Source organism: Miniopterus natalensis, chromosome 15, assembly GCF_054644295.1.
Source record: "Miniopterus natalensis isolate mMinNat1 chromosome 15, mMinNat1.hap1, whole genome shotgun sequence".
NCBI classification, from domain to species: Eukaryota; Metazoa; Chordata; class Mammalia; order Chiroptera; family Miniopteridae; genus Miniopterus; species Miniopterus natalensis.
The window spans coordinates 12,229,076-12,253,790 of NC_142095.1; the positions used below are offsets into that span (position 1 = coordinate 12,229,076).

At 44.4% G+C, this 24,715-nt stretch overlaps 1 protein-coding gene across 1 annotated transcript in view; it reads right to left on the reverse strand.

Annotated features, from left to right (window-relative positions):
• Nucleotides 1-24,715, reverse strand: part of TGFBR2 (transforming growth factor beta receptor 2) — a 70,084-nt gene that overhangs the window by 27,817 nt on the left and 17,552 nt on the right. The window contains exons 2-3 of the mRNA XM_087824901.1: nucleotides 8,574-8,742; nucleotides 3,706-3,896 (exon numbers count right to left, since the gene is read on the reverse strand). Of these exons, the coding sequence (XP_087681027.1) occupies nucleotides 3,706-3,896; nucleotides 8,574-8,742 (360 nt within the window). The remainder of the gene's footprint in view (nucleotides 1-3,705; nucleotides 3,897-8,573; nucleotides 8,743-24,715) is intronic.

Consider the following 24,715-nt stretch of genomic DNA (forward strand, 5'->3'; position numbering starts at 1 on the left):
TAGGGGCGGAAATGAAAGTCAGTTTCGCGGTGGTTGGCTGGCTCCCTGGTGTTTTTCCACTGGTGGGACACTGGGATACTTGTAAGGTAGCAAAGAGTCTCCCTCGATCCTTTCCACCATCACCTGTGTGTTGTTTATAGAACACAAGGAGGTGGCCGTGGGAGAGATGAGAGTCTGCTAAGTATCACCACAGCCTCACAGCGACACCAGCCTTATGTGTCCAACCGTTATGCAGGTCACTCACAACCAGTGTACAGGGTGCGAGACAGACTGTGTCCTTAGTAGGTTCCACTCTGCTGTGATTCATATCAGAATGAGGTTCCAGCAGAAATAATCACAACCAGCAACCACATCTGGCCTCAGAGGATCTTGTTTACTCTGCTGCTTAGGAAAAAAAAAATCTACAAAAGCCACTTATTTGCCTGAAGTCGCTACAAATACATTCTCTAAGCTTCGCTTGACTGAGTCACAGTGACCTCTGGCACATACAACCTTCATTATTTTCTTGGCCAGACTGGGGGCCAAATTCACGGATTCAGTGGAGGCTTCCTAACCAAACTCATTCACACTAAAGGATCCCTCGTCATGAGTCATCCCCCCCACCAAAAAACGGATTTCTTTCCCAGAAATGAGACTACTGACTTTAATCCATAATTTTCTCCCTCTGCTAACAACTTTTCACAACCATATTTCCACACTCATTTTTTCTTCTTCTGCATTTAGACCAGAAAGTAAATCTGGTTTGTTTCTCTCGAAACAAAAATGCACAGCTGGCGAGACAGCTATTTTGAGTATGGAGTGCAAGGCTCCAAGGCAACACACCCAGAACCCCTGGACCTGCCAAAACACCATTTATGCTTCTAGTTTCTTAGACACGAGAACCAGGAGTTACTCAAGCAGCCAGCTCCCTGGTCCTGGAGTGAAACAAACGCAAAATGAGATTTGAGGGAAAAGGGGCAGCACCTCCAGCTCTTCCCTGACTCAGAAACCAGTATGAGTCAATCAAGTGCACCGGGCATGTGATCAATACACAGAGTGGGCATGCTGGATGGCAGGAGGCAACGTTATTAAGGTCACAGTAGGTCCAGGGGGAACCAGCTGGCTGAGATGCTCTGCTAGCAAGTTAAACACAGACAGGAAACCGCGTGTCTGATACTGTAAAAAAATCATTTGTCTTCCTGCCAGAGTTAGGCTTGCAAACCAAAGAGGCTGTTTTCATTTAAAAGAAATTCTACAACAATGAGAGAGGAGGGAATGAAAACTCTGTGGCTACTAGAAGTCCTTGTCTCCCTTCCCTCGACTTCTCCGGTTAGAGAGCACAGGAACTGTGAAAGTCTGCACACAGCCGACAGGTCAGCAATGAACACACGCGGGTGACGGCCTCCATCTGATGGTCTGCTTCTCTATTTAACCACATCGGTTGAACTTTGAGTCAGAGTGGTTTCTAGAGTCCTTGTTTCTAAGTTAAATACAGGCTGTCCCCGCAAAATTGTATACACACTTTGAATAATTAATGGTTCATTCCACTGGTTCAGTCTGAAAAGAAAGAAACATCAATTGAGCTATCAGCTGTTAAAGTGTATATATATTTGGAGGGACACCCTATAGATACAATTGAAGTTACTCACAGTTCTATGCTGTGAAAAAAGAAAAATCTCATGTGACCTACAGGTAGACAATAGTAAAGGAAGGTAGAAAGAGCTAGAATCAATGCAAATGGAAGATAAATGAAGGAAAACTGGCAGGCTGAGCCAATAACAGTATATAAAATGTGTGCTCACAAACTTGCTAGAAGCATGACTTAGAATGGACTCTAAGTTTTTCTGGTAGTTAGGATCAAGGGGAGAAATTAAAAAACAACAACACATGACCATCTACAACAGGGGTTGGCCTGAAGCCTGGTTTTGTAAGTGAAGATTTATGGGAGCACAGCCGCGTCCAATTGTTTACATACTGTCTCTGGCCACCTCAACGGCAGAGCTGAGTAGCTGCAGCAGACACTCCATGGCCTGCAAAGCCAAAAACGTTTACTACCTGGTCCTCCATCCAAGAAGTTTGCTGGCCCCTGCTCTGTATGCTTCAAAGTGTCCTGAAGTTCAGAAGCAAACAGGAGGGATAATCTTTCTGAGGCAGGGAGCCGGACAGGTTTCTCCTGGCCTCCTCAGGAGAGAGCGATACAATGCACTGTTTCCTCGACAGCGTTCTTGACAGTGAGAACACCTCTCAGATTCACAGGAATGCTGCTTACGATGGATGGCACCAAGCGCAACTCAACCGAAGGGATTTTCCAGAAGGAAGAGACTATAACATGATGCTGGTATAAAGCTCCTCACTCACCTGGCTCAATCCAAATATAAGACAACTGAATCCAGGGGAACAATAGTAACAGCCAAAATGTACTGAATACTTGCCCTGTGCCAGGTACTATCCTAAGTTCCCTACATGAATAATTTCACTTATCTTCACAAAAATCCTATTGAAAATGAACACTACTTCTATTTGAATTTCTCAGAGGGGAAAACTAAGGTGAGTTAGTACACGCAAAGACAAACAGCTTATAAATGGCTTAGCTGCGATCCCAATGGAAACGACTGAGTCCGTCAGAGAAGATCATCCATATTATGGAATTCTAGACAACCGAAAGGTGTGCAGTGTATCTGTATGTATTATCTTCCTTAGGGGAAGTAAAAGGAGTTGGCTAAAAAAAATGTTGCCCAATAATAGAGTCTGATCAACTATTTGCACTGAAAGATGGGTGAGTGGATGGGATGGATAGATGGATGGACAGAAGGACAGATGCATGGATGGAGGAAGGCAGGGAAGGGAGGAGGGAGTAAGACAGAGAGAAGGGATGCAGCGATTATATGAATAATGACGGAGAAATGTGTGCATCCCACGAACTCTCAGTATTGATTATGTGTTGAGCTGGGAGTGAGGGGATGAAGTTAATGTACTTTTAATTTTAAAATTTTGCATATTGTTGGGTTGTTTGAATTTGTAATAAGGAACACATACTGCTCTTGTAATTAAAAATCATTGAATAGTCTGTATTTTTTTTAATTGAGGGAATAGTGTGCACCCTTCTTTCATGTCAAGTGAATGCTGAACTTCAAAGATCAAGGCTGGTATCTAATTGTCTTTCCCTGCCCCCATGGGTAAACCTTGGCTCTTTATTTTCCCCCTGTATTTCAGTTCTCTCGAATGAGACCAATGATAACTACACTTCAGACAAATCCTAGGAGTATGTACACAAAACCACGTGAGCCCATTCAAAGCAAGTCCCCTCCTATATCAAAGAGCCTCCTCCAATCTAGACCAGCGGTTCTCAAATTTTAGCTGGATCAGAATCACTTGGAAGGTTTGTTAAAACACAGACTGCTGGGCCCAGCACCCAGAGTTTCTGATTCAGCGGGTCTGGGGTAGGGCCCCAGAATCTGCATTTCTAACCAATGCTCAGGTCATGCTGCACCCTGAGAACCACTGCTCTAGGGGAAGGTCAAAGACAAGTACGAAGGCGGCCCGATGAGTCAGGTTTGATGAGAAACAGCCGACGCTGCACCCCACCAGCACCCCTTCCCACCGCAGGCTCACTCCCAGCTCAGCCGCAGGAAGAGGAACTGCGCTCTGAGGCCCCGGACCAGCCCCCCAAGAAATCAGCGCGGAGGAAGCCAGGCTCCGGGCCGTCGGGGGGGGGGGGACACGCACCTTCTGAGAAGATGATGTGGTCATTGCACTCGTCACTGCTGCAGGAGCACATGAAGAAGGTCTCGCCGTCCACTTTCCTCTCCTTCATCACACACTGCGGGGAGGCGGCGTCCTCGAGAACGAACCCGTGGTAGACGAGCGCGGGGTCGTGGCACACGGTCTCCAGGGTTATGTTCTCGTCATTCTTCCTCCTGGAGTGGGAGGCCCAGGGTGGCGCCGGGGGACGGGCAGAGAGAGAGAGAACAGATGAGAACGGCCTCTGGGTGCAAAGCAATCCGGGGTGCATGTCCCTCCCGAAGCTCTCTCCCAGAAGGGCAGCTGCTTCCCGCTCTGAGCACGAACAGGCCGTCCCCCGGTCCCTGTGCTTTCTCTGCCGGGGGAGCGTTTGTCCTTTGCTTAGTCTCCGAGCCCACTCATGATTACAAACATGAGGGCTTACCTTGGGGGCCACACTGTCAGAGAATTTTACCCACTGTCTTAAGACAGTCGTTACAGGGGAGGGCATGGAAAACAAGAATGCTGGGTCCCTAGGGTGATTTTTTTTTTTTTAAATTTCAGAAAGAGACAGGGAGAGGGAGAGAGAGAAACATCAATGATGGGAGAATCATTGATAAGCTGCCTCCTGTATGCCCCCTACTGGGGATTGAGCCCACAACCAGGGCATGTGCCCTGACCAGGGATCCAACAGTGACCTCCTGGTTCATAGGTCTACGCTCAGCCGCTGAGCCACACAGGCCGGGCCCCAGGATGATTTTGAACCTTCCATCCTGAGTACCGCCAGGCTCACAGGGCATGCCTGGATTGTTTGGCAGAACCAGGGCCCTGTCTGGCTAACTTGTTCTCAGAAAGTATGTCTGGGAAAGTAGTTGTGGTTCCTCTTTTGTTGTTTGCTGGGCCCCAGGGCACTGTGAGTGAAGACATGTTCCCTGTCAGCAGCTGGCTGTGCTGAGAAAATGGAAGATGCTTCTTAGATAAAGATCTGCAGTTTCCAGAATTACAGGAAGGAACAGAAGAGGGGAGGAAAAGTCAAACCCATGGGAAAGACCTGCAAGGTGTTCTTCATTTACAGTCCAGTGAAACATTTTACGCTGTCATAAACTAATGACATCAACATTTTGTATTCCTCCACGTCACATATTTGGAGCCTAACTCAGTAAAGGCTCAGTGAATCTCTCGCAGTTTGCTTGGACCCTATGAAATGCTCAATTGGCTCAACTCGTACATTGCATCTAAAAATGACATGATTAATACCTGCTATTGTAATTGCAGAAGCCAAAATAAACCTTTGGTATCCTTAGAAAGTGCATTGCTCTCTGCCTGCTTCTCGCTGCCTCCCACATAAACCTGCCATCTTGGATGACTGTCCAATGCCAAGGTTGGTCTGACATCCTTCCTCCCATCTCTGCCCTTTTCAGGTGCAAAATCGCTGTTGTCTTGAATGGTAGCCTCTACATTTGGAGGGGAAATCAGGCCTTAAATGACATGATAGGTCCAGTTTTGCACATGTAACCCTGCCTGGGAAGGATTCTGAGTGTGCATATGAGTGCACATGTGCCAACGCACACTAGTGCACATTCACCAATCAACCCCCTCACCCTCAAAAACACACACAAGCTCACTGCTCACAGCAAGGAAAATGGGAGGCTGGCTGGAAAGAAGACGCAGCTAAGATATAACTTTCACCTGGAAAAGAGGCGGGCCTATACCCACAGGGAAAGAGCAACTTGACCAATCCCCCTGCTTAGTGCTTAATTCAAGGTCACTAAAGGACATTGTATCAACAAGGGGTTGAGAACAGTAGGAATGAGGCTGAGGCCGGAACAGCCCGATAAGGAAGGGAGTCATGTCTGTGACATCGATGCTGCCTGGAGGAGACTCCAGAGGACACAGGCATGCCACTTTGTGAAACACATCAATGGTTCCCGAACTAACGCTCCAGCAGGAGCAAGAGGGCAAGGCCTTGCTACGCAGGTCCCTACTGTCAGAGGAGGCGCACGGATCGGAATCCTTCCTCCAGGGCGGTGGCAGGGGAGCTCAATGAAACTTGACTTGGCTCCGTCACACAACAAATGATGTCTATTGAAAAATCTACCCACCCTTAACCCCAAAGCTACTGGAAAGTCTTAGCAGAAATGGTGGTCTTGAAACAAGAGCACCTCCCTGCCCCCAAAGCAGTGTGCCTGTGTGTGTGTTCGTGTGTGTGTTACAAACATGCGTGCACATGTGCAGAGTATTATAGGAAGGCATATTGGGTCCTCTATGCTCCCAGGGAAAAGCGCGGTGTCTCTTTGTTGTGAAGCTTCTGGAGGCCAAGGAATGAGACAAGGAAGGAGTTGTGAGTACAGCTGCTCTGCCACGACGGGGCATCTCTTTCAGAGCCTCTTGCTTTCCACCTCCTAGCTGCCTGAAGAACTAAAATAGCAGAAAGGAAACTCAACTGCCATACTTGAGTCTGGGTAAAGTCCTTAGCCGCTTTCTCCACTCAGTCCTGCAACAATGTTCTCCCTGACAGCAGAGCTCACTTTGCAAAATATCTTTGGATGCAGCGGAGCACAGGAAGGGAAAACACAATGAAAAACATACAGACTTCTTTGTCCTGCAACTTTTGCTCTGAGCAACTGAAACGTTTGTCAATAGCCACTGAAAAAAAGAACCACATTCATGAAATTAATTTTGGTTCCAATATATTTCTATTCTTGGACAGAACTTGAACATTTTACATGAAATGGGTGCACGGCTGATATTAGTTAAATGAATCAATGAATGAATGAAAACATTAAAACTGATAAAGGCCTTAGAATGCATGTAGCACTGTGGTAGAGGCTTTCAGTTTCCACATGTGGCTGTTTCTAAAATAGCCTCCTTTCCTGGTTTGGGTTCCCTGGAAACAGATATTGAGGCGAAGAGGTTTCTGTGCAGGAGTTTTTGGACAGGCACCTGTAAGTGACTCAAGGGAGCTGCACATTGGAGGATCTGAACCAGCGGACCCCTCAGGAGCCGTAAAGCTGGGACGGCCTGTCAGAACTGACCCAAATTGAGGCGAAGCGGCCAGGCATTTGGACCCCTGCCTCAATCAGCTCTAGGGTGCTGGCTGCCCAGGAGGAGGGGCAGCACCCACTGCACATCCCTTGCTCCCCATAGCACTCCCACTCCACGGGAGTATCTGTATTTACCAAGACAGGTAAAAATAAGGTTCACGTATAGCATTTACTCTTCATAGCTGGGCCACGCAGAAATGGGGAGCTTCCTCTCCCCCTGCACGTTTACATTTTCTGAGACAAGCAAAGCCTCTATTCCAGCGATTTGGTTCACAATCAATCATTCCGACTTACACTGTGAGTCAGGGGAAAATATCTTAATTAAAAGAGCCCTTTTTTTTCATTAGTAGAAGTGAGCTCACAGCGCAGTGCATGTCTAGGTACAGGTGACCCGTGGAGCAGAGGAGTGAAGGGAGCCTTGGGGTCATCCAGGCGGGTGTCTCCGCCTTCCCTGCACTAGACTCACCAGTCACCCAGCCTCTCCTGAACTTTAGCTGACTCTCCCAAAGGAGGAAGTCTGTTCTGCTGTTAGGAAACCACGATTGTGAAAACTTTTACACGTGTGAAAATGTTCACTATGCTTTCCATTTGAGATGTCTCAAGAGATATCATGTCCTTCGGTATCTCTCGAGAAGGCCCGTCCTTTCTTTCCTGGAAGCATTCTAATTGCCTCAGCCATTCCTCGGATGGCAGACTTTCTAAACCTCAAATCACGCTGGTCTCTTTCTTCTCAACACCGTCTTTCAAAAACATTTCTCAGAACTGGACATGAATGGAGCTGGCAGGTACAGCAGGCTCGCCTGACAGGTCGGTGCTGTTAACATTCCTTTAGCTCTTAAGAAACAAGTTCATCCCCTGGTATGTGCAGAAATTTGCAAGGTTTTTAGATCTACCATCAAGGCAAACTATATGTGGTTTGGAGAAAGTCCAAAAGACTCATTCCCAAAAAGGCAGCGAAGGTATTTGGGTTTACCTTCTCATTTGCAACTGGCCAGAAGACACATAGGTAACTTTAAAAAAAAATCAAATTCAAGTAAATTAAATTCAAAACATTAGGATATGTCTGTAAAATGTTCCATATCATTAATGAATTTATATATTTTTATAAAATGGGGACTCTCTTGATGATCTCTATTTTTCTTTTATCTCTTGCTCACACTCAAATTTATAACTGGGAATTAATCAGCTAATTTATGAGCACCCCCTGTGTGTGTGTTGAGGTGGGGAAATGAAAGAGAGAGAGAAAGGAGGGAATCTGGTCTATGAGAAACACACAGTTCTGACGCAAGAGAAAAAAGTAGTGTGTAGCCCAGTGGTGGTGTGAGAGACATGGCCAAGGCTCTGACTAAGGACTGGGTAGTTTTCTGGTTCCGGAATCGTTCCCCTTTTTTGACAAGTGCTTTCCTCTTCCAACAGCCCATCTTTCATCTTCTCTCTTTCCACAAAATGAGAGTGAGATTGCCTCAGGAGAACAAAGCTCCTGGTGTCACTGTGGGGTACCCAGGGGGTGTCATTAAATGACTAGTAAGTGTCATATGCTTCTCCTTCATACAAGTGTCTCCAGATTTATTACAAATATTTAAGGTCATCTTGTATACTGTCACACACATAGATAAGCGCACATGCACATGCGTGTGTATAATTGAAGATGCACAGAGTCCCTCTGGAAAGCACATTTAACAATTAAAAGAGAGATGGTCTAAGAGGAAGGGAAAAGGGATGGTGTCTATGCTTAGGGTGTGAAGACGCTGGGGCTCTATGTAGCATGAGCATGCATTCCTTACTATAAAAGGGGGAGAAAGAAAGATTTTTTTTCAAAGGCAACCTTACCAGACAGCCACACAGACTTCGTTGGGCTTCTCACAGATGGATGTGATGCTGCAGTTGCTCCTGCAGGATTTCTGGTTGTCGCAGGTGGAAGATCTCACATCACAGAATTTACACAATTGTGAAAACTTGAGTGCCCCATTGTTGTCGGTGATCATCATGTCATTATTAACTGTGGACGGAAAAGAAACATACACTGAGTGATTGTCTAACAGCCAGGCAGCCGGCCAATGAGCTCCTGGTGATGTTATGTGATTTCTTTTTTTTTTTTTTTTTTTTAAATATATCTTTATTGATTTCAGAGAGAGGAAAGGAGAGGGAGAGAAAGAGAGAAACATCAATGATGAGAGAGTCACTGATCGGCTGCTTAGCTCGCAGCCCGGGCATGTGCCCTGACCGGGAATCGAACCCCTATCGCCTGGATCCTAGGTCAACGCTCAACTGCTGAGCCAAGCCTGGCTGGGTGATGTTATGTGATTTCAAATGAACCTGACATCAGAAGAAGAAATACAAAGGCGAAATAATGCCTTCTCATCAGATGAGCATTCCCTGCACTTACGCAATCTGCAAGGAAAGCCACTGCAGGGTGGGGGAAGCTTGAGGAACTTCTTGCTTCTGTCATGATTTCATAAGACACTCTACACAAACCTTATCATTCCGTCAAGAAACATAGATTAGATTGGGCCACTGCATTGTTCTGGGTGCTGGGAGCACAATGAAAAGGCCCCATAAGGAAATTATAGTTTAGCTGGGTGAGTAGTCAAGGAAACAGATGAGGGTAGGATAACCCAAAATAGAGAGAAAGACACAGGATGTGGAAGCCACACAGGAGTCACCACCCAGATGGGCAGAGAGGTCACAAGGGAGCACAGTTGTGAAGTCCAAAAGGGAGTTGGCCACTCAAGAGGAGACACTGTAGGTGAGGCAGGACTTGGCCATGTTGTTCCTGACCTGCACCCAGAAGAGCTATGGGGCCTCTTGCAAGGCTCTGACTTCTCTCTCTTGCCTTGAGGGAAATCAGTTGATCGATCAACACAGACACAGTGACTCCTAGAGCAATCCCAAACACTGTCCACGCCCTGGAGTTCCAAAGGCGAATGAAGGCTGAGTTCCACCTCAAGGGCCAGCTGCCTGCTACCTCTCGGACTTCAGCCCTCACCACCACCACCACCAGCCCTCTTACATCTTGCCCATTAGCTTTTAGGACGCATGGGCTATTCCTGCAAGAAGCCAAGTTCCTTCAGTCCTCAGGCCTTTCTCTTGCTCTTTCCCTTGTCTGGCTTTTTGTCACCTTTCCAGTCTCTGGTTGAATGAGAGCTCTTCATCCTAAAGCAGCCTGCAAGGGACTATGACCAGACTCTGTTTTATCTTCTGCACAATCCAATTTGATCATCTGTCTGCTTATAATCTAGCCACCAAAATGCAAGCTCTCTGAGACTCTATCTGCCACGGTTATATACTCTGCCAAGAAGAGGGCCTGTCACAAAGAAGAACATATCCAAAAATACTTATTGCATAAATGAGTGAAGAGATGAATGCATAAAGGAATGAATATGAGAATTTGCATTTGGTCTTTCATACCAAGTGGGAAAGAATATAGAACGTCCCTCATATTAGGGGGGGAACATGATTATAAGTGCAATATTCATTCACACCTACCAATCACATATTGAAGACAGACTGTTCTTTGCAGCTCACATATTGCACGCTGAGAGGCAACAAACAATAGGACACCCCCCTCCGCATCATTTAAATGCAAGAGATCCATTTCTATTGGCAATGACGGTGATTAAAGGCATGCATCTGGAGAGTGAGATGAGGCAAGGCTATAACGCTATAAAGCATTTGGTCACCAAACCTGAACTTCAAGACATTAAGGAAGATCAAGCACCTAGACCACGTGTCACACTAGACTAGTCCTTGGCCGTTAAAGAAGTTGGGACGTGTGCTTCTCCCAGAGATCCTCCTCATCTCCTTCCCGTGTTAAGTGTGCTCCTGCCTAAAGCCAGAGAAACAGTTTCAATGCCCTCCCACGGTCAATACCTGGCCATGAATTTCAGATTTCTGTCATTGACACTTTGCCACTCAACCCTTTTTGTCCCTTGGGCACAGCACCTGTTTCCTGGGTCCTCTAAAAATATAAACAAGTATAAATTCAAGATTTGCTTTCTTGTGGTAACATTAAATATAGAAGAAAAAAATAAACCCATTCATCTCTCCCAGGCCTCAAGTTCATTTCAGGAAGTGTATTTTTAGGTAACAAACTATTTTGAAATGTTCACTGTCTCCCAGAGCTAAAGAGCTCTATGCTTAGCTAAAAATACAGACCTAAGTGCTCTCTGAACCTTGCGTTAAATTTGGGACTAAAGCAACAATGAATATGTATTTTTTTTTCTGCAATGGTTAGATTTGGATCCATTTGTGAAAATTAATTTAACCATTTAGGTTTCCCTACAAGGCATGGGCAAAGCAAAAAGAGTTGGCCATGTTTTATTTATTTGATTTCTTTTTAATGGAGTATGTTTAAGACGAACATCTACTGGCTGGTGAGGAAGCTTTGTTCTTTTTTTGTTTTTGTTTTGTTTTAAATATATCTTTATTGATTTCAGAGAGAGGAAAGAAGAAGGGGAGAGAGAGAGAGAGAAACAGCAATGATGAGAGAGTCATTGATCGGCTGAGCCCGCGAATTGAACCCTGATCGCCTGGATCCTAGGCTGACACTCAACTGCTGAGCCAGGCAGGCGGCTTTGTTGTTTTTAAGTATAAAACCGAGCCCCCGGGCTTGGAATTCATCGTCCCAGCACCTTAGGACTGTAGCCTAGATGAATGGCTGTCCCTTTGGGGCGCATTGGCATCCATCACCTAGGAAACGGCAAAAAATAATGAATCGGTCCCATTCCAGATGCGCTGATTTAATTGTTCCAGAGAGTCGCATGGCATCAGGAATTTTAGAAGCTCCCTAGATGATTCTCATGTGCAACCAAGGCTGAGATCCCTGACCCAGAATTAGCTGAAAAGCAACATGACCAGCACAAAACAAAACAGAGGAAGAAATACCCCTTCCCCCATACAAACACACATACAACTTATGTGACAATGAACTGGGAGCCCCTCAATAAAGCTGGAAGTTTCCTTATGGAAAGCATGACCCCAACGCTATGAGGTTAGCACTGTTACTCCTCACGGGCAAATGCATCCTTCTGGGGGCTGGCCAGACCTTTTCTAACAAAAGCTAAAAGAGTGAGAAGAGTGACGGGAGTCAGGAGTGATAAATAAAAACATATGAGGCTGTGCTGGAAGCAGCAGTGGCAGCCACAGATGTGGTGACAAGTATAAGGGGGTTGGATCTGATGCCGGCAAAATACAATCAACAGTGAAGAGATTAAAAAGAAGAAAAAAAAGAAAGAGAAAGAAGAATAAGGTCACCAAGTTGCACAGCTCAGGGGCACCACTCAGAATGCAGTCTGTGCAAAAGGGCCCCTGGAGCTGGGCAGGTGTGCAATTCACGGTGCCTCAGAAAGGCCCAGAAAGACATCTCTCCATTGTGTTCTGGGAAGAAGGCCAACAGCCACTTTACTCCAAACCTGGAGGCCAGGCATATGGGGGCAGGGGAAGATGTACCTTGGGAACTTACATGAAGCACCTACTGTGTGTGTTAGTGAAGGTGCCTAACTTATCACATATCCAGCAAGGAGGCCTCTTTTTTTTTCTTCTTACAGCAAAACCTACCCCTGCTAAGGTGAGCACACTTCCTATCCTGTTCAGCTTTGTTTTAATTTGAAAGCTTTTAAGCAGGGCATATTCACTGTAATTTCCACCCCCTCCCTAGCCAGCCGCTCACTATTAGCTGACTTTAAGAAACTCTACAATTCCAACCAGTCAATAAATGCCCAGCCTTTGCTTTAAGCCAGTGTTCTCCTCTGTCAGTAACTGTATCGCTGAGCCGGAGTTAAATGGAGAGGGCAAAGCTATTCTTAACCTTTGTTGGGGTCACCTCATTTTGATAAAAGCTTTATGAACTTACTCCGGGGCGAGGGGGGTGGAGAGACATACATACAGAGACACCTGTGCTCATCATTTCAGAGAGTTGGTTCACAGATGCCCTGAAGGTCCATAAGCCCCAGATGCAGAATCCTAGAGTCCTCAAGGGTGAGTCACTGATAACATGCTAAGCAGTGCACTGCCAATCCGAGTGGGGTGGAGGGCCAGTGGGCGCAGGGTGGGGAATTGCTTCTGTGCATTTCCAACCCACAGGGAAAGGAGTTACTGTCATGACCTCATCGAGCAAACATCTTTATGTTTAATACATAATGTTTGTAAGGCCAAAGGAATGCATAAATGCATAGAGTAAATGCACGGAGTTGGCCCTGTACATCCACGGGTTCTGCATCTGTGGACTCAACCAACCTCAGATGGAAAATATTTGAAAAAAAATTTTTTTAAGTTATATTGTTGCTGACATGTAGTTAGGCCTAGGATGGTTGTGTCTGTACTGAACACGAACAGACTTTTTTCTTGTCATTCTTTCCAATATAATAAATATAATAAATATAATAAATATAATATAATATAATAATATAATATAATAATATAATAACTATTTACATGGCATTTATGTTGTATTAGGTATTATAAGTAATCTAGAGATGATTTAAAGTATATGGGAGGATGTGTGTAGGTTATATGGACTTTAGCATCCACAGATTTTTATATCTGTGGAGGATCTTAGAACCAGTCCTTCAACCCCAGGATACCAAGGGACAACTGCACATGTAAATAGCCAGGGACAGAGCTATTACTCTAAACAACACAACAAAAGCCATCCAATTAACCCTATAGCAAACCTTAACCAATGTCAAAATTATTTCCACTTCAGGTTGCTAAATTACTCTCCTAAGTCTCTTTAGTTAAGACATTCTCATATTTAAGGTAGTGCATTTTCATGTCTGTAGACCCTCTGTGCGCAGCTGACCATCTTTAGGGAATTTTTTACCCATCACAGGCAAATCAGCTACTCATAATGTTCCCCCTGAAAAGGTTCCAATAAGAATGTCTCTCCCCTAGAAAGTCATTCAGTAGAGGAAGTGGACATGGCAGCTGCTCTCAGCATATGATGGTATCACATGGCCCATCATATTTCACTTCTCTTCAAACAAACCCATGAGTAATATCTCCAGACCTTCAGTCTAGGTCATAAAGCCTTCCTCATTTTAGGGCACATTTTCCCCAAACTCATTGCCAAGAGACAGAGTTTCCAGGTCTTGAGACTATGAATTAAGCAAATGCTTAGCTGTATCTATTTCTGAAACTACCCTGTTATCTCTGAAGGTCAGAGACAAGCAGCCTACTAAGGGTTAGATTTATTCCAGATAAATACTAGGAATTTTGAATAGAAACTCTGAGTCCATATCTTTGGAATGGTATCCACTATTAGCTGAAAAATTATGTAAATCTCAAGTTTCCTAATATAATCCTAAACACTTTGCCAGAAATGCATTCGTGCATTTCTGAATCCATGCATCTACCTACTATCATTCTGTAGCATGTTTTGAGGGGGCACTTACGAAGTCATTTATTTCACAAACACCTCTGGATGTCTTGCTTAGTGCTATATATTTCATAGCACGATCACTACAATGGATGTAACCAAGTGCAGCATCTCAGAGAATGATCCATGGCAACTGGTGAATAGAACTCACTATGCCTGGGAGGCGTGAACGTTAACAAGCACGTGAATCCCTTGGGAACATGTTTAACCCACAGGTGTGCGGTAGTGTATAGAGGCTCGTGCAATTTTGGAGCTGGCAAGTCTGAAAATTTATAGGGCAGGTCGGTGGGCTGGAAACTCGATGCTGCAGTTTTGAAGCAGAATTTCTTCTCGAAGAAACCTCAGTTTTTGCTTGTAGGCTTTCCAACCAATTGGATGAAGCCCATTTCCATTATGTAGGGTAAACTTTTCTTAAGGTCAACTGATTATAGTTGTTAATCACATCACAAGGCACCTTCACAGCAACACTTGGATTAGTGTTTGATCTAAGGACTCAACACTAGAGCCTGACGAAGTCCTCAGACACTGACCAGCACAGGTAGGAACTGAAACTGTTCCCAGGTGACCTCCAGGCCGCTGGTTCACACTGAGTAGAAAGCCTGTAAAGAACCTGATTTCTGGCTGGCCATCAGTCCCTTTCTTCACTCATTTGCATCTAGCAAAATTAAATACACCACGTCCTCACTTGAAATCGCTGATAGGTTCTTGGACTTTATGCAAAATGATGGACAATGAAACCAATCTGACCACAGGCTATTTGATATGAATAAGAGTTAAGTTCCTGTGGCAGCTCATCTACGGTGTAATGAAAAGACTTTGAATGAAACGACATTATCTGAGACGTGTGGTACTGTGCCTCACCTTTCTTAAAGGCATGTCTCGTCTTACAGTCCCTCCCATCTGCTTTTCTCCGAGGCCTGGCCTCTTACACAGCCACAGGCCCAGAGGCTCTGATCACCATATGGGCCCCGAATAGAAAGACTTGTTCTCTGAAAGAAAGTTTTTCATTGCAGTGGGCATTTCAGAGTCAGACACTGAGACAACCATCTGGCAGGCAGCCGCCATGGTCTGTGACGCCAGCAACCCCCCCCATCCCACACATGGCCCTTGAGACCACGTGGGACAAGTCTAATGGCCTGTCACACATGTCCTCCCGCCCAGAACAAAGAAGCAAGTCATGCCACCTCGGAGGTGTACCTTCATGACTCCTCCTGAAAGAAAGACATCCCCAAGCTAATCAAATTCTTGGCCAATTACTATAAACAAACAAAAACACCTTGTAATCAAGTTAAAGATATTTCAGGAAGAGTTCCCTTCTCTGAACATCTACTGCATAATCCGAACTTCTAACACGACGCAACACCTCCTTTTTAGTTTTCAAACTGCACTTGAACCCTCACCCTCTAGGTAATTATAAGTATCTTGAGAGCAGGAGAGGTGGAGCTTTCCTTTAGTGACGGCCCCACATACACGGTCTCTGGGGCACCAGGGCCAGTCCTGGAGAAACAGTTAACAGGGAGACCAGAGTGTGGTCAGGAAAGAAACAAGACAAGTGGCCTGAGGACATCCATTCTTCTTTTCATGCAATGTTTTCATAGTAATAATACTTTTTAAAAACCTTCCAAGGATGACCTAATCAATACTCTGAAATTTGACTGTTCCTTTAGGATTTTAAATTTTTGATTGATAAGGACATTTTAAAGAAGCCATATATAGAATAAAGCACACCCTAGCTGAATGGAAAAGTGATTGGCCTTTTCTAGCAACAAACAACTCAGCTGGAGCTTCTATTGCATCGTTCCCTGTTTAACACCACCAGGTAACTCCAGCAACTCCCAAATATGCACAGATTTCCTGCTTCTCCCTGAATTTCATGGGTCACTGAGGAATGAAGTGTCGTCTGAGTTCTAACCCTTGCTGAATGTACCCTTCTTTTTTTTTTTTTAATATGTCTCAGAATCAGGGCACATATTAGGAGACAAAACCCAAACATTGAAAATGACTCTTGCAGATGGAAAAAAAAATCTACCTTGCTGCCAAAGGCAGTATTTCAGAATACCAGCACTTCGCCATACTCAGAAAGCTGAGAAACTCTGAGGCCTCTCGACCACCTTCCTTCATCTCCAACAGGGATCAAGTGGATAAAACACACTCCTGAAAGCTGGGCAGGGGCTGAGCGGTTTGCAGCAAACGCCACCGTCCGCACTTGGCAATTTTAGCTCAGGATTGACGAGGCTGATTTTAACAGCGTGTTTATCTGGCTAATCCCAACTGTAGGGACTTGACTCGAGCCCAAACCCAGGAGCACGCAGGGGCTGTGGCTCAGGACAAGAGGAATCAGTTGATGAGATTAACTTTACTCTTCTTCTTGGACGTGCTTTTAAGTTGGTACTTTACATAAAGTAATAGCAACTGAGAACACAGTTCTCCCTTGGTTGACAGAACTTGAATGAAGTGCTGAGCTACAAGGAAAATCACCCAGATTATTGAAAACAAAAGACAGAGACGATTAACTCTCTTGGTGACAGTCAAAACAACATGGGTAAACAGCACAGTGATAATGAACGCATGATTTATAGAGTTTTATTACATTATAATTCAGCTAAAATAATTTGTTGCTTAGCAGAAAGATTAGCCAACCTAAACAAACATGCATTATTTATCTGCTCTGTGAGTGCCCTCGTATTAAACCCCAGAGGAGAGGTTGGACAGTGTAAGACCCGATCCTTTCCTCAAGGAGCTTCTATTCCTGCAGGGAACGAAAAACTATGCATAGAAATGATTTTTATCAAAAGAGCTGAACACGAAAAAGCACAACCTGAAGTTGTGCTTTTAAAAATCATGTTATTCATTTCCGAGTGAAACTGTACTTTATTTCAAAGTACCGAGGCAACTTAATGCAAAATGCAAAGATGAGTAGCAAAAGCTGGTAGGAAAGGATTTTTGAAAAGATAGCAGCTTTTAGACAATCAGAAAAATACTCACCTGAGATGACCCATGTGCTTCAACTAAGCAAGGAATTTGGCCTGAATATCCATTTCCTGTGAGACCGGGCTTTTCATTTATAAATGTTGTGGAAGCTTTCACTCCCCCTCCTTCCACACATGCCCAGTGCCTGAAAGGTTTTTCAATTACCGTTTTTTTTAAGTCTGTGAAAACAACAGTCAAAGCAGATGATTCCAATATTCAAGCTCTGGAAAAGGGCTGGAAATATGACTGCACTGGGGGGAGAGGCTCCTTTTAAAGAGTGAGGTCCAAGACACTGGGTTTCTGACAACCACACAACTCGGGAGTAGACCAGGCCTGCAGATACCAAAACAGAGACTGGAGGCACAGGGAGGGTGGGGATTGAGCCGGGAACAGCCCACCGATGTGTTTTAAACTCTTTTCTTTTTAAAATGTGAACCAAGTTTTAAAATTAGGATATTTCCCATTGAAAAGCCATATTTCCAACTCCACTTAAGAAAGTACAAAGACTGGGCAGCAATGGGCCTAACATCACCCCCTGTGACAACAGTCAGCTGGTGGTGAGGGGTGGTGGCCCCTTTAGGTGGTGCAAGTATCTTCAAGTGCAAGTTTGCCTCACCTCTACCACTCCCTTCTATCTCCTACCCCCCTGCCTGGTGTGGCCATCTGAAGTTTTACCATTAATGATTATTAAACATGTCCATTCAATTCTCCCAATATTAGAAGTTTAATTGAAATGTAACAATTCATGATTTAACTCTCTCCTATGGATATTTTCTAATATGTATTTGATTCTCTAATGTGGATACTCACATTTTGGTTTAAGGGAAGGAAAAACTTTCTAGTTTAAAAATCAAATCTGTGTGGGATAACAACAATAGTTATTATTTCCATTGTCGCCACATATTGAACGCAGGCCAAATGCCTGGCTCAGTACCAAGTGTTGCGATGATCATTTTCATTTGCTCCTCACAACCACCGTGTAATTTTGTCATCACCATTTTATAGCGGGGAAATTGAGAGTCAGAGAGGTGAAATAACTTATCCAAAATCAGTGACAGACAGCTGAGAGACAAAGCCACAGGTCACATGGAACCCTTCATCCTTCCTAATGCAAACAATAAAATCCATGTTCCCACCATCAAGGCTTAAGAGCAGAGCTTTACTGGAATTCCATGGAAGACAAAGACACTGAGTATGGCCTGTGGAAGTTGATGGGAGTACGTAGGCACAGGAGGAGCAGTAAGTTTCTCAGACAACAGCTCTGATTCTTTGTAATTACTTCACTTAATTTAGGAGACATGTAGAAAAAGGGCAGCTTGGTGAAGTCCAAGAGTTTTAAGGTCAAAGAGCTGAGAATGGATTCAGGTTCTGCTAATAATAACTGTGGGGCCAAAGGCAAGCCACTTAAGTTCTTGGGACCTCCATTTCTTGATATATGGAATGTACTTTCTAGGGTCAGGATAAAGTGAAAACGTGCTTGAAGTACATGTGAAAACTGTCTAACCAATAAAAAACGCCACACCAGCACTCTCTGGTTAGAAATGTAAGACATCATGCAATGCTCTCTCCCAGGAAAGAACTTTACAAGCAGGACAGGACACAATTTAATTAAGACTTTGGTCAATCTATTCCTACTCATCCGTGGAATGTAGTAGTTTGATGACTTTTTAAAAATTTTTCCGGAAATTTGAGTAAGGAGACAAATTGAAATATAACTATATAACTTTTTGTTACCTCTACCCTCCAAAGCTTTCAAAGGGATTTAATGGAATCAATCATTGATTTACAATAAAGTTCCCAAGAGTGTTTAGGATCTTCAAACAATCCTTCCAGAACCAAAAAAGCCAGTTTTAACATAACCAGTTTAGGATCAAGTTCATAACCAGTTTAGGATCAAGTTCAGTTTTCAAATTCTCTGCTGACTCTACACAATTCTCAACAGGCGAGAGCTGATCTGCTCTGGCTTGGAGTCACCTTCCTATGTTATTTGGCAACATGCTAATAAGATTAGTGAGTTTGACACGCAGAGATCGGGAGGTAATGAGGCGCCTTAAGATATGGCATTCTCAAGGGTTGAGATAAAGTAAGGTTTGGCTTTCTTTCTCAAGGACATAAAGCCAGGACACTTTGATTCAAAGCTGATGAGAGAATCAGAGAACATGAGCAACAGTTTGACTAGATTTGTAAGCATCCAGTTAAGAAGTGTGCTGTGTCACCCAGGTATATGGAAAGCAGTATTTCTTCATCTCTTCTCCTTGAGGCCATCTACTCATGTAAAAATTAATCATGCGCTATTGCTCTACAATTTCTACTGCAGCAGAATTCACCGTGCTGGCAACGGAAGCAGATTGCAGTAGGGAAGCCTAGGGACCAACTGCGAGCTGGCTTCAGGCTCCTGCACAATCACTCAGCTACTCTCTGCCTGTCCTCTGACCAGTCAGACAGGTGGGCTGATATCACGACCTTTTAGAGTCCCTTTTATTTTGGAAAATATTTGCAATTCAACCCCTAAAAGTGAAGAGAGCCAAATAATTCAAATACAGCCCATCTTAGAGACCGGGCAGCCCTGGTTAAAGAGAATGAGATGCTCTTTCAGCTTAGAAGAAAAATGGCTTTCGGACTGTCAAGCAGGTGTTTACATTTTGGCTGGTTTTCTCTGCAAATTCAGAAACCCACCTTTGGAACTTCTACGTGTCCCCCGTAACACTCATCCACAGACCTAAACCTGAACCCTGCTGCTCAGCGGTCCTGTGAGAACACAACTGTAGTGTCACTTGCGCATCACGAGGTTGGAAGGAGGAAATTTATGGAAGGGTCACTTTCCACTCAGCCCCTGTAGGCATTTCCTGTCATTTTATGGGGGATGTGTAGGAAATTCTGATTTAGAGCAAAGGCATTGACTGTCCCAGTTTAAAACAACAACCCTGAGCGTGTTTCTTATGTTTCTAGCCTCTGTTTACTCTGAATCTATCCTCTGGGCTCAGCTTGAGTGTCAAGGAATAAAAAGAAAAGGTCTGATTGTGTAGAAACGTCCCATTACTTGATCGAAGCCTTGATTACGTCTGACAAAGGGTTACAGAAGATGGCACTGTTGTTTTCATTTCACAGCAGGGGAAAATGTTTCAGTAACTTGCTAGGTTGGCAGACAGCACAGGCCGTAAGCTCCCCGAGGGCAGGGACTGTCATTGGTCCTGTTCCGCGACCACAGCCTCAGTCCAGGGTCGGCCACACAATAGGAGCCCAGTAAATGTTGGTTGAATTAAAAGCCAAAATTCAAAATCAAGCTCCTTCTAACTTTGTCATCTATTCAAGGTTGATTTTCCCCAAGATGCAAATGAAGGAAAAGAAATACGGTCAACTTTAGGGAAATGAATGTAGAAACCACTTCTAGTGTACTTTTACCGATAGATTCACACAGTGATCCACTTCTAAAAGACCTGGGGGAGGCTTTTAATCGACTGGTAGCAGGCGGACTACCCCTGACCACTTAGCATAAAAAGACTCAAAGGCACATTCAGATTCACTTTGGTTTCTAAAACAACACCACACGCTCTGAAACCTCCCCCCTCCCACCTCTACCACACGCGCGCACACACACTTCGTGTTTTTCAAGCAGAGGAAGTGAAATGAAAAAGAAACAATTTTCAAGCATTGTTAAGGCTTCAAGAAAGGACAACAAAGGGCAGGAAATCTGAACCGAAATCTGAGAATCTGCCCTTCCACTGGGCAACCTCACTTGTTTTCTCACAGTGCAGTTGCCTGAGAAAATGGGACCTGGTCTCTGCCTTTCCTGGGCATTATTAATCGCTTCAAGTTATTGGCAGGAAATAGGAGAAAGGTACGTAGCTGCCATTTGTATGATGCAACCCTCCGATGAGTGAAACATCAACTCCTCTCTGAGCCCGAACAGTGCCCCTGGAGTTGGGGAGACGACAGGGAGGACCAGGTTTCCATGATGACATTGTCCACAGGCTGCAGCAGGGTCAGGATCGATCCCCGCAGCCACTGTCATATGGAAAATGAGAACTGCACTCCAAGTCCCTGAAGTCGCTATTCTCATACGGGAACGGGGTGGCTCCTCGCATCTACCTACGTGGGACGGCCACGTTCGCATCCTGAAATCGCATTTCCTCCTAGGGATAGGGTGGAAAAAGTAACTTAAACTTTGAAATGTTTTGAACTACCTTTGACTAGGAAGTCAAATTATAATACTTTCTGGTTCTTAGGGAGACTTTTGATGCAAGCTCTGGGAGGCAGCTAACGTCTGTACCTTCAGGTGGCCCCCCTCCACGCAATCGTATTTGCTAATCCTACAAAGGGAGAGCCCTTAAACCTACCAAGGGAGAGCCAAGATGTGTAAAATGCTGCACGGCCCTAGAAGTGACTGAGAAAGTCCGTTCTGACTACACGTCTGTGTCTCACCCATCTCAGTGTAATCTCTTCACCAACATCAGTGGATTGCAGTTGGCCCCATTTCTGCAGAGTCTAATGTAAAAAGATGGAAGCAAAGACAAGAAACCATGGGGGAGTGGGGATAAGAGGAAAAGATGACAAACACACTCTGGTTTTAGGGCACTTGAACTTGTTGCCTCCAAGTAGGGTTCTTACCCCCAATCCCGATATCTGCCTTCTTCAGAGAGAGATGTGACCTGACCACCCCTTCTGAAATTACGCACAGTCCCCAGCGCTCCCTGCCTCTCAGCCTGCAATCACCATCCCTGACGTACAAGCAGAATCCTCTTTGCTGACTTGTACACGTGGGTTTTGTTTAGGTCACTGCTGTAAGCCAACATCTTGACATTGCCTGGGACATGGGAGTTGGCACTCAATAATTAACACTTCTTCCCAGCTTTCCATTTGCCCAAGTCCTCTACAGCCAAGTTTCATATCCTGTTCTACCCTTCTGATAAATTCCTCTCATTTGTAAAAAAATAAAAAATAAAATAGTATTTATTTGTGGTTGCTGGACAAGGGATAAAGATATACTCACCGAGGGACTAGGACAACAGGGGAAAAAATGTTGAACCCAGGGTGTATAGAGTCAGTGGAGCGCTTTGTTTTTGTTTTTTTAAATAGAAAGCTCAAGGTTCATTAGTCAAAATTGGCACTAAAAAGAAGTCAGCTCAGAAGTCAGAGAGTTTCTCTCCTGGGAAGAGCGGTTCATGAAGGTGCAGGCCCATGGAGCAGCCAAGAAGTTGCTTCTCTCCAGGCACATTGTTCTGAAGTCAAGGGGACAATCGAGAGCTGCCCTGTGTAATAAGGTCACCAGAGGCTTTCAATTTAACTCCCATTAAATAAAACCACATACTCACTTTTAAGTCACACTAGCCATTTTCAAGTGCTTATTAGCCACATGTGACCAGGAGACAGAGGCACAGAACGTTTTTATCACCACAGAGAGTTACACTGGACAACACCGATAAAAGGGAATCTAAGATGACCTGAGTTCCTCAGCTCCCAAGGAGACGTGAGCACGAAGACTACAGGACATGAGTGGAGAAACAGGGCAGAGCTGGGAAAGAAGTCCCACTGGGAGGAGACCTGCCTGCTGGCTTGGATGTCATTTGTAATTAAAGTTCCACCCTGATTTCTTAAGGAATGCGTTTTGTATTAAATGATGGGCTGTCGGTACTATTCCTGCTGAGGTGGGGGCAGAAGACAATTAAGGACAAAGGCTAGATTCCACGGTAAACCAATAAGCCATGAGTGGCAGCAGCAGAAGTTTCCAGAAGTAAGAAAAATGGCCCGAACTAGGTTTGCAACAAGCTGAAACCTGTGAGGGCTCAAGTCAGCTGGCACGACCTCTCAAAATGCAAATCCCTGTGCCTAAGATAAAAGACTGTGTAAAAAAAGTAAGGCTCGTCTGACTCCGAAGGTATTAAGTAATTCCTATTAAGCCCCATTTCAATGACTGAAACGTAACTCAGAGCTGAAGCACACAGATTAAGTTTCCAGTCAAAGCCCACATAAGCCTACAGCAAGGAAATTAACATTTCATAAAAAAGACTGGCCTTTTCTGTCAAGGTTTTTCAGAGGTTTAAATCACAGCATGCCAAATAAGGGTGAGTTTCTAGAACATAGCACAGAGGTGACCAAAGGGGGAAGAATTTATTCACAAGGGAAAATCCCAATGGCCTCAGGGTAGCCACATCCCCAGGACTTCTGGGATGGAAGCTAAACCTAATTGAAAGCATTCCTTCAGGGCAGCGTTTCTCCTAGGAGACTTTTACCTGCCTCTTAGACCTCTCTTTACCCAGTTTGTCCAGGAGTTTGAACGGTTTATAATCCCCTGCGCTCCATGTGAGTAGACTTTAAGCATATTTCTCTCCTGCAGGACAACACTATTTGTACAGCCTCTTAACAATTAAAACTAAAAACATAGGTGATAAAAGAGACCTGGCTGAATCTTCCTCCAACAAAGTATCATAATTAGAGTGTATTACTAGAGTATTTCCATAAACATTAAAATATTACGTATCCAGGACAGAAATGGTCTATGTAATTCCAAAGTATGGGAAAGGAAAAGTACTAATAATTTAATCTGTCCCACTATGATTATAGGTGCTGAGAAATGACCTCAATATACTTCAGTAGAGGATTTGAGGAAAATGGGAATTTAAAGGATACTCAACAACTGTTCTGTCCATTGTGGTAGCCAAGAGCCTCATTGACATTTATGTTCATTGAAATAAAATAATATTTAAAATTAAGTTCTTTGGCTGCACCTGCCACAATGCAAGCCACAGGTGGCTAATGGTTACCACATGGGACAGCACAGACAGGAGGTGCTGGCCCCACTGCAGAAAGTTCTACCGAACAGTGCTGCTCTCTAAGATGGCTATATAATTTGCCCCCAATACCGTCATAGAGATTATGAAGTAAAAACGGCCCTAAAATATCAAGTTTCTGGGCTATGGGGAACCTTCTCCACCCTGATGAATTCCTTGCAGTGGTTTATATATGTTGTTTAATCAACCCAACCTCCCAGTCTCAAGCCTATCAAAGTGGCTTTAGATATAAGAAGAGTATTATACTGAGGTTCTCCCCAGCTAAAACTCTAAATTTTTCAGAGTTCCAAAAGAATATGAATTGTGTTTGAGATCACTGAGGTGTGAGCATGTCAGGAACATGTCTATGAGTGAGGCCCAGCCAAAAGAAGGCAGTCTCTGGAATTAATAAATTTGTGGCCTTCTTTATTTATTTTCATACTTTGTCCCAGAAGATTCAGCAGGCTACTTTTCATGCAGTGACCTAAAGAAACTTCTGGGACTCTTATGAGCTTCCCCATATATCTTTTCAGATGCAAAGAAGGAACAATTGTTTAAAAAAAAAAAAAAAAAAATAGTGAAGTGCTGACAGTGGAATCCTAGCCCCAATGTGCTCACTTGGTGCACAGGGAGGTTGTGGGCTCTCCTGCCTTCTGCTACTGCAAGGCATTATGGGGAAGGAAGAAATGTGTTACCTTCACATCATCGCAAACTCCTGGCCTAGCAATGGTTTAATTATGTCATTCCGCTTACAATTCGTCAGTGACTCAGACATGGGCAATCATTTATGGCCTCCATAATCTGATTACCTTTCTGCTGAACAACACCCTTATCAAAAAGCCTCTGATCCGTTCACTGCC